Source organism: Atta cephalotes (genome assembly GCF_000143395.1).
Source record: "Atta cephalotes unplaced genomic scaffold scaffold00089, whole genome shotgun sequence".
In the NCBI taxonomy this organism is placed as follows: Eukaryota; Metazoa; Arthropoda; class Insecta; order Hymenoptera; family Formicidae; genus Atta; species Atta cephalotes.
In genome coordinates this window covers 439,589-450,187 of record NW_012130153.1, presented here as the reverse complement: position 1 = coordinate 450,187, position 10,599 = coordinate 439,589, and the positions used below count along the sequence as shown (strand labels likewise).

General features: G+C 30.3%; 1 protein-coding gene across 1 annotated transcript in view; it reads right to left on the bottom strand.

Moving 5' to 3' along the window:
- Positions 1-1,637: 1,637 nt before the first annotated feature.
- Positions 1,638-10,599, bottom strand: part of LOC105624823 (protein bride of sevenless) — an 11,498-nt gene continuing 2,536 nt past the window's right edge. Inside the window, exons 2-8 of the mRNA XM_012206175.1 lie at positions 10,067-10,195; positions 7,235-7,729; positions 5,422-5,919; positions 4,368-4,856; positions 3,100-3,437; positions 2,149-2,382; positions 1,638-1,919 (exon numbers count right to left, since the gene is read on the bottom strand). Coding sequence (XP_012061565.1) covers positions 1,638-1,919; positions 2,149-2,382; positions 3,100-3,437; positions 4,368-4,856; positions 5,422-5,919; positions 7,235-7,729; positions 10,067-10,195 — 2,465 coding nt within the window. The remainder of the gene's footprint in view (positions 1,920-2,148; positions 2,383-3,099; positions 3,438-4,367; positions 4,857-5,421; positions 5,920-7,234; positions 7,730-10,066; positions 10,196-10,599) is intronic.

The following is a 10,599-nucleotide window of genomic DNA, read 5'->3' as shown; positions in this document are numbered from 1 at the left end:
TTACAAGTCGAGATGTCATTCATGTGGCGATACTTGATACAGCAGATAGCGCGTCGTGTAATGATCGAGAGTGCCGTGCAAAGAACGAACGATTATTTTATTGCAATGATTAACATGCGCGACCGTGTTTTTGCGAGAGTTATGTTGTGTCATGTACAAATAAACAATGAAGGAATCTAACAATGAGAAAAGCCTCGAAATCTATAAAGTATCGAGCGACGACAATGGAGTGAATAAATAATTATCTTTTCATTCATTGTTACAGAAGTAATCATTGTATGCGCAGATAATAACGATTTTTTCTAGATATTTATAAATTATTTTAATCGTTGCTATAATTAGATACGTCTATTTTTATTTTGCAGATCAATGCAATTTCTATCGCAACCCTGTTCAGTACATCGTATCAGTGTGTGTGAGTGACCGAATATTATTTTTAATATTACTACTCTATAAATCTGAATCAATGGATAATCTCTGATATCAGTGTCAAGTGTATGCCATTGGTAATCAATGAATGAAATGTGAAATCCCTAACGTATCTAAAATTTATTACGTGATTTAATGATTTAACCTTGTTTTAGTGTATAAATTCAATGAATATGGTATTGGAAGAATATGATATTAAAATGAATGTGCAAAAAAGTCAATATTTTAATTATATAATTTTCAATTATCTTATGAACATGCTTGATTATTCCTCCCCCCCCCCTCCTCCCCTTCGAAATGAGATATACGTATGTAGAGAATATCATTATCTTCAAATAGTAAAAGCTTCGAACAAATCTTAAGAAAAAAAAGCCATTTTGCGATATAAACCACCTTAAATTTTGTTCAAATTGCTTTAAATTTTAATATTTTGTAGCTTATGTCAAGCTGATTAAAATTTTTTACGGTACAAATCTCCGAATGTCTTTACTTTAGGTCCTTCGGAAAGTTTTTTATTTTATATGAAATTTTATACAAAATATCGAAATAAATCTTTTTTATTACATATTACTTATATATATGTATCAATGTTTATGATTTCAGTTTTGCGCTTATTTCTCAAAATTACTCGAAACGAATGACATATACGTGATAGATGTCTCATTCCTTTGAGATGCTTGATTTATAGTGAGTCTCTTTGCTTCTCACAAATAGCTTGATTTTCCTGAACCTCCTTGCCTTTTTGGAATTAAAAAATAAAATAGAGCTTTTTTTCAGGATGTTTTATATTATAATATTTTTCAAAATATTAAAAAATATGATATCTTTTTCGTGATATTATGTCTGACGGTTTTTCCGTGACATATAGTATATATATATATATATATATATATATATATATATATATACAGTATATATTCATGATGTATTAGACAGTATTTATAATTAATGTTAATAAAAAAATTTGTTTGAATTATTTTTCCATACAATATATGATATATTCTTCCAAAGATCCTGGAGCAAAAAGACATTTGAAGGCTCATAAGGACTTTTAATCAGTTTGACATGAATATACAAAATATTAAAATTTGAAATAATTTGATCAAAATCCATTTCTCATAAGATTTGTGCGGGGTTCTTTATTTATATTTTATGAAAAATTTATAAAGATGAAAGCATTAAAAATTAAATACTAGATTTTAAAGTAATCAAAAACGGGTAATTCTGCTGGCACTTTCGTCCTCCTGATCGTTTTCGTCTTTTTCTTCTTCTTCAATCTCTTCTTCTTCATCGATTCTTCGTTCCCTTATCATATTCGTTGGACTAGTATATCGTATGGAATACATTTCGATGTGTTGTCTAGAGACAGGTGAAGAATTATTTCTATTACAAGTGGTTTCTGTATTGTTTCTCTCTTCCAAACTTATTCTCTGAGATTTATAGATTTTTGGCTGCGCGTAAATGACATTATTTGTTGCTAAAAACTGTTGCTGAAAATTTAAAAAATTTTGTAAATTAAGGATGTATATACGTCTGACGGATTTTTATAAAATGATTTTTATACAATTCAATCAATTAACATTATTATATTCTAATTATTATCTTCTAATACACATAATTGCATTTATATTGAGCATATTAGGAAAAGAGTGTATTTTTTATTTATTATTTGTAAAAATATATATCTGATTAATCCTTTATGGCTTAATGAATATTTACCTCCGTGTTCTCGACGTACATTCGCGGAGAAACGTTAACAGCGTCGATTTCCTTCATTTCCGCGTAACATTCGTAATTATTATATGTAGGCATTTCGTAGTGATTTGGACTTCTGCATCTCTCGAAGTATTTTGAATTTGAGTTTAAATTACCATAGTAATTTGAATATGCTGATGGCATTCGCAAAATCTGACTTTCTCGAGCAGGATAAACATAATCGTGGGAAGAACATGACTGTAAACGCAGTTCCTTTATTACAAAAAAAAATTAAATTTTTTTGAAAATAAATTAAATTAGTTTACATAATATGATAAAAATCAATTAAAAGAATTAATTAATTATATTTATAATTAAATTAATTGCACTTAATAATAACGCACTTTATTAAAAACAATATTAGTATCCAAAATTCGTTATTACTTTAATTGAAACTCCTGAGTAGTCACCACAACAATATTAAATCGTGACATCTCAGAAGCGAGAAATGACACATTAATTTTTATTGCGTGCAATTTGTAAATAAAAATAATTTGAATAAAACGAAATGTTGAGGTCGCTTTAAAACAATTGCAAAAATGAATGAAAATTATTCTTATTTCCCTGATAGTCAATAAATAATCGATAAAAAATATTTGAAGTGCTTTTATTCAATGCGTATAAGTAGTCTATTTTCATTAATTTCATATTTTATATGTTTACGTATCTTTTATCACTTTTTTACGATTATTTACTGATTGTCAGAGAAGCATAGTTTTTGTCCATTTTTATAAATATTTTGAAGTGATCTCATCATTTTGTTTTATCCAAATTGTCTTTGTTTACAAATGGCACATAACAAAAATTAACGTTTTGCTTCTGACATCACGATTATATGACTGTGATAACTATTCACGAGTCTTAATCAAGAGAAAATATAGCGCATTGAAAATATGTAAAAATTAGAGTTCTAACCTGCCTGATAATTGTATTAACAGTCGAATCAGTTAGTAGATTGACAGGATCGAATCTTTGTCCTGAATCTTTCCTTTTGGGTGTGTGCGTAATATAATATATCTTTGGTATTAAGGCACCGAAAATAATTAAATAAGCCGTGGCAATTGTACCGAAGAAAATGACTGCGTCACGATTTTCCGGTTGCATTAACATGAAGCAAGTCAACCATATTACCCATATTATTATAAGACCAATAGAAGTGCCGAAGAAGTATTTTTCTTCGTGATAATTATGTTGTATTCGCATAATGAAGTAACAAGTGACGAACAATGCAATTAATAAAAATATATCGTATCCTGGAAATATTATAATTAATTTAAAAAGAAAAGCAATATTAATACAAATCTTGTAGAAAAGTACTACTCAGCACTAGGAGTATTTTGAGACACTACTGTATTACTACTGTAATGCTAAGTAGTGATAATATCTTCTATATATCCACGTTTCGGCAAGAAGATACAAAATTCAAGAAACGAGTATGCATCATAGAAACTAACTATTAATAACTCTATTTAAAAAAACTGCCAGAGATTCTAAGAGTACATTCTAATCGAGCTAAGAGTAAGTGACGGATTTCATTTACATGTCTCTTTATAGCGCTCCGCGTCATTTTCTCCTTATGGAAAACGAATCCACCTTGCGGCGGTACTGCGTATTACATCGCTTGCTTGGCGGCGTAGTATCGCTGTAAGATGGATATATTCCTATAAAGAAGCATATGTAAATAAAATCCGTCACTTATTTTTAGCTCAATCAGAATGTGCTCGTAGAGTCTCTGAAAACGCTTTTTCTTTAAATAGAATTATTAAGAGTTAGTTTCTATGATGCATCTCGTTTCCTGCATTGTATCTTGCCGAAACGCGGATATATAAAAGATCTTAGTACTTCTGCATCTGCTCTCTGAACACGTAGTACTACTACAGTAGTGTTATAGTACAATAGTGCCTCAAAATATTCCTAGTGCTCAATAGTACTTATCTACAAGAGTTGCTTTTGAATAATTTCAAAAAGAATTCATTAAAATATAAAATTTGATATATATCAAAAAGAATAAGAAAATGCATAAGTAATATTAATATTAATATAATAAAATATTAATAAGCCTTCTAGAGAGATAGAAATCAGAATAAAGCAAACTACACAAATTAAGATTTCTAAGAGAAAAATAATGCATTTAGAAGATTCAGATATTAATGAAAAATTAATAAACAATCCAGTCAATATACCTAGTAATACAATAAAAATGAGACTCCTGATGACGACAGTTGAATTCATTGTGCTCAGAACGAAATACATAACTGACATGGCGATTTGCACGCCGTATGCGAAGAACGTCATAAGACTCTGTAAATATCCATTAACGTGAATGATGAAAACATCGCCTATGGACAAGGCTAAAAAGAGTGCTTTCGAGAGCATGATTGAGAATGTGAGGCCGAATACGAGAGTGGTGAGAAGGATCTTCCAAGCGTTCAGGTTCTCCGCGCCGAAATAATCGTCCGTCACGCAGAAGGGCAGTGCCGTCAGTAGGATAAATAGGGTGGCCAGGATGAGGACAATTGTGAAGACCAAATTGCCATGAAGAATTTCCTTGGTCGTGGTATAATAGACAATAAAAATTATCATGCCGCAGCACATAAGAATACCACATATGATGACAATCAAAGAAACAGGAACATAGAAGCTATTTTTTAGAACATTTTTGCCAACGACATCTACTGAAAAATGTCAAAAATAATCGATACATTATAGACAAGCGATATTAATCTGTCGAAAAATAATGCGTAGTTTAAGAATTTATAATAATAATTATAATTCCGATAGACATAATATTTTAGATAAATTTTTAGATAAAAATTATAATAAAAGAAACGAAAACTAAAATTTAATATTTATACACGGAAAGAACGATTTTGCGCTGAATAATCTAAAAATAAATAAATAAATATATACAGATGAAGTGATATTTAAAAATAAATAAACAAATAAATACAGATCTGAAAATAATTTTATTTTGATCAAAATAACTATCTAATCACAAATATGATGAGCAATGCTGTAAAAAGTTTGACATTTTAGCAATCAGTTTGGATGACTTGTATAATTATTTTGATAGTCCAGTAAAATTATTTTCATATCTGTATCTATAGCTAAATTTTTAAATATTTTAGTAAAACCGTTCGTATAATTATACGTTGCAAGATTATTTGATAGCAATTTGCTGTGAATGACTCGTGTAATTTATGTGCTCATAGTAATTATATTTCATATCATTTTTACCTTTTGTATCGCGACTTTGAAAATTCGTGCAGTTTTCGCAATTTTTAATGAGATGCTCCAGGCAAAGCCCTGACATTTCGAATATTGTCCTTTTCGGAAGAACGCGTAACTTGGGCATTTCGATCTCGTAAAAAGCGACGTCAATGAACTCGTGCTGCATTTTCGTGGTGACCACGTATCTCAGCAAGTGTGATCCCGATTGCATGTGGAGATGCTCGTAGACATCAAAATCGCGAATTTCCCGTTGCGATTCTAATGTCTGCGATTCTGAGGATTGCGTCATGATGCTACTCTCTTCGTCGATAGAGCAACTTCTCTTGCGGAAATCCTGGAAGACTTCCGCCAACTTGATGACGGCTTTCCCAATGTCGAGAAGATACGGAGAGTGGTTCGCTGAGTTGTTGAAGTTCTCCAGGAATTCATCCGCGCTTGAGAACTCGCCAAGATCGAAACGGGGAATTTCCGGTTTAATGACATACGATTCGGATGGTATGAGATCTGGAAAGTTGAAGATATTGTTGGTATGCTAAATTTAGATTAATATCTCTCTCATTTAAATTTCAGCTTACTGTTAAATATCATTGGTAATATAATAAGTTATCGAAACTAAATTTTTAGAAAAAAAGATTATATGAATCTTTTTTTTATAGAAACTTAGTAAAAACTTTATATAAAATAATATAAAATAATATTCTACAGGACTATATGCGAGAACACAAAGTAGAAATGAACTTCTTAAACGGTCTAGCTGGATCTTAAATGCTTGTATGAGTCTGTGAATTTATACATATATGTAGTCCTTTGATGTGCGTCGAAATGATGTTTCGATCTTGAAACGCTTAGGCCCGATTGCATCAACGTTACTTTGACTTTAAGTGAGGCTCTCTCTGTCTCGTTTTAAAGCGAAAGAGAGACAAAGACAGAGAGAGAGAGAGAGAGAGAGAGAGAGAGAGTTAGTTTTTTAAGCCTTGCTTAAAGTCAAAATAACATTGGTGCAACTGGGCTTTATTCTATTAAACTACAGTAATATCACGAGTTAAATTAACTAACAATTTTGATTTCACATTTTAGAATGATTTTAGAATGATCTTAATAATGTCGAGTGACATATTAAAATATGACATATTAGTAAATAATTAATTTAATTCTTATTGTGAAAAATATTACTTCGGCCGGGAATCGAATCAGATCTCTTGTATTTCGCGAGTATATAAAACGCGAGTATATAAAACATGAATAGATTTCTATTTTAATTTTGCACATTGTAAGAATTCCTTGTTGCATAAAATTCACGTGAGTTAATTTATCTAATGATTGTAGCAACATCGATTAACTATACAATCGTTTAACTACCTCTTCATCTCGTTTTAATTTCAATTCTGAACAGAAACAAAAGCCGCTCAAACTAAGATTAAAGTTAAACGATGTTGCAAAACTGTCTCTTAACTTTCAATTACCACAGCTATACTTGGGTAATGTAACTGCTATTACGAACACAACTTGACGTCAATATTTAATGTAATGTAATAGTTAGCATTAATTTAGATGATTGTTTCTATTATTGTTCACAACAGCAATTGTTGCATTAAAATTATGAAGACATTAGATTATATTAAATAATATATTAAATACTCCCACTAGCCTGATTCCCATCAGTCCTTTTCACTTTTATATTTAAGTAGATAAATGGTCTTTCTTTTATATTATATTATAATATAAAATATAAACGTTTTGCTTTATAAAATATATCAGAAATCAAACTATTATCCCTTAACAATTTCTCCATTATCCGTGAATATTTAAATTTACTTGCCGTTAATATCTAAATTATCAAGCGGCAGCAGGATCCATGTTTCTCCGAAATTTCTCGATTTTTCGTTCTCTTCCAGCCATCGTTGCACATCATTTCTTTTACCGATTGCGACTATCACCGTTTCCGTGACGTTCGCATACCTGTCACCGTTGACATGCCTGTCACTTCGTTTCACGCACACACCAGCGTCCTTGGTAATTTCTAGAAAATGATCGAGAACAGAATCCGTGTTGGCGTGCACCAAATCGACGATCTTGTACTTGGTGCTCAGATAATGCGCCAGGATATCGATCATGGGCACTGTGAAATCTCGTTCTTTGTAGATGCCGATTGGCAAACCGTTGTAACTATGAAGATACTCCATCATGGATCCATATTGGGATGGTACCAATATACCCATCTCATAATCTGGCGCGCAACTTTGTTCAACCGCTACTTGCAAAACTTGTCTAAACACTGTAATCCTATCATGACACGTGTCGAAGATTCTCAGCCCTGTTTACATACATAATAATTATTCATGCGAATTTATATTTCAAGTAATATACTTTAAAGATTATCATAATTTTTGAAATATATTAACAAACATACGGATACATTTCTAAAAACATACATTTGATGTATTTGCTAACAAATAAATATTTTTTTTAATTTTAAACAATAATGCTTTAGAAGAAAATTTGTGATGATATTATTTAATTTAATTGATCAACTATTATTAATATTTAATATCTGATTAATTTAATTTACTCTCTGCTTAACAATATACTTAGAGAAAGACATTTCTTTGATTTGAACATAATTTCTTTAAATCAAACAAATTTTTTTATTTAATTTCAAAAATAATGTTGATGTTGAGTATATTGATAGATTCAATATGGCAGGTATTACGAATTACTCCAGCCAATCAGAGAAATATATCATATTATTTGACGCTTTGCGAATCTCTGTTAGAGATTCCGCATAATAAAAGGAACAGGAAACAGAGAATAAGAATTTTAATTTATCAGAAATGTATTGTGGAATACACAGTTTCTGATAGGTTGAAATTCTTACTCTCTGTTCTCTGTTCTCTGTTCCTTTTATTGTACGGAGTCCCATATACTATAGAGTCTCTAGATTAGTAGGTAAATATTAAGGTAAATATTAAGAAGAGCCCAAATTTTAATAAAAATACATTGAAATGATGAGCTTTCGCGTAAAAATAAAGATTTGAGAAGAAAAAAGTGTCGCTCTGCTCTGCTAACCGAGATATTAATCCTTAAAATCGATGATTATTCGGGTTAGAAAATCTGTTATAACAATGGTTCACTATATTTTAAAAATATAAATTTTCTGCTAAAGTAGTGAATTTCTATTTTAAAAGCAGTGAATTTGTATTTTTAAAACAGTGAACTGCTGTGATAGATTTCCTAATCTGAACAGTCGTCGATTTTAAAGATTAGTATCTCGGTTTGCGGAGCAGACTGATACTTTTTTCTTGTCAAATCTTTATTTTTACAAGAAAATGTATCGATTCAGCATTTTTATCAAAATTGAGGTGAGCGGGCTTCTTAATTAACATTTATCTTTGTCACTAATCGTACTGTAATAATTAAGTGGAATCAAAATGAGAATATCCACATATCTAGTGCTTTAGTATAATGAGAATGTACAGACCATGAAATAAAATATAAGGTATTCCATTGCGCATAATAGCGGCAGACTAAATCAGAAACAACCAATCAAATGTCCCAAAGTTAGTGGAATGTCACATGGTAGCAATCATATTCCTTTTTACAATTTGGGACATGTTGATTGGTCAAAAAGCAGCCGCCATGTTCAAGTGATTGCATGTTCTTGTGTGGGAACAGAATATCATATATTTTTACATCATGATATAGATGATTCTAATGAATTTTGTCAGTTTGCTGCAATCATGCGAGCAGGTAAAACCACAAGCGTTCTGTAAAAAAATCATCGTTTACATTGCTAGTAAAAGCCAGATATCAAAAACTGGCGAAAAAATTGAACAATTTTTATGATGAAGAAAAACTGAAATATTTTATGACGATTCGGAGAGTAAGGCTTTGAGAATATCCTGAGCGACGTACAAAATACCGATGAAGACGATTTCTTCTCCCTTAAATAATATTATAAAATTTCTTTGTAATCATATTATTTCATATTTTTGTAATGTGAAATAAATAATTTTCCGGCTAGAATTTAAAAAATTTAATTGTTTAAATTGTTAAAATTTATTTGTTTTTTCCAGAAATCGCTTTGTTATGGTATTCCAAAGAATAATAACTTTTCAAAATAAATAATTAAGGTTTTTTTCAGCGAGCATCTCTAAACTATTTTTTTCCTGAAAAGTCATTTCTCAAGAGTACGAATTTTTTCTAGGCAGATTTTTTTCTTTCAACGCATTGCAAATACAATGCATAATTTTTTAATACAAAAAAAGTTTCTATGTTTCCCTCTGTATTTTGCTACATAAAAAAGAACAATATAATATCTAAGTTAAAAAACATTTAGAATACAAAAGAGATGTAAAAAAAATTTTTTTCCAATTTTTTACAACTGATTTAACCCACAATTCATACGACGTAGTGAAAAACAGCAATTTACAGGGTTAATTGCATGTAAGAAAAAGTTTATTTATTTCTTTAAGAAATTTGTATTCTCAAATTAATGATTTTTCATGAAAATAAAATAATATTTGATTAATTGCAAATTACTAATTGTAAATTGACTAACTGTAAATTATATAGATTTTTATGATATTTCTTTTACAAATTTTTTTATTGTTGTTTGATATAAACACGCATGAAAGTGGTCTATTTCACTTACCTAATTTCACATTCGGTATGTGGTTATATTTGTTTAAAGTTCGCACGACGTGCAATATCGTTAAAATTTGTTGAAGACCCTTGTTTGACGATATATTGCAATGTTGTCCATAATTCGCGTCCACGAAGACTATCAAATATCAAAAGCCAGAAAAAGAAAGTTTTTCTCAATTTTTCTTATTAGTAATTATACCGAATAGGGAATCCCTTCTCATTGGAATAATTTCCACAGGTTTTAATCATCGCTCGTCTTTCGCTAAAAATTATTAAAGAATTAAGAAGTTTGGAAAATAATATGTCTCTTTTCTACCATAAAATAGAAATTTTCTGCTTTGAAATATATTTTACAACTTTCCAGGCGAAACTTGACTTTCGAAGTCCTGTTGGAGATCACTCAGGGTCACGACTTTGAAAATTGCTTCGCGTGGAAATCGTTCACCGTTTAGCAGGAGGGAAGGTGGGGTGAAAATCTTTCCACGCAAAAATTTTGGTATTTCTTGAATTCTACCTCCACACCTCTCTCTCTCTCTCTCT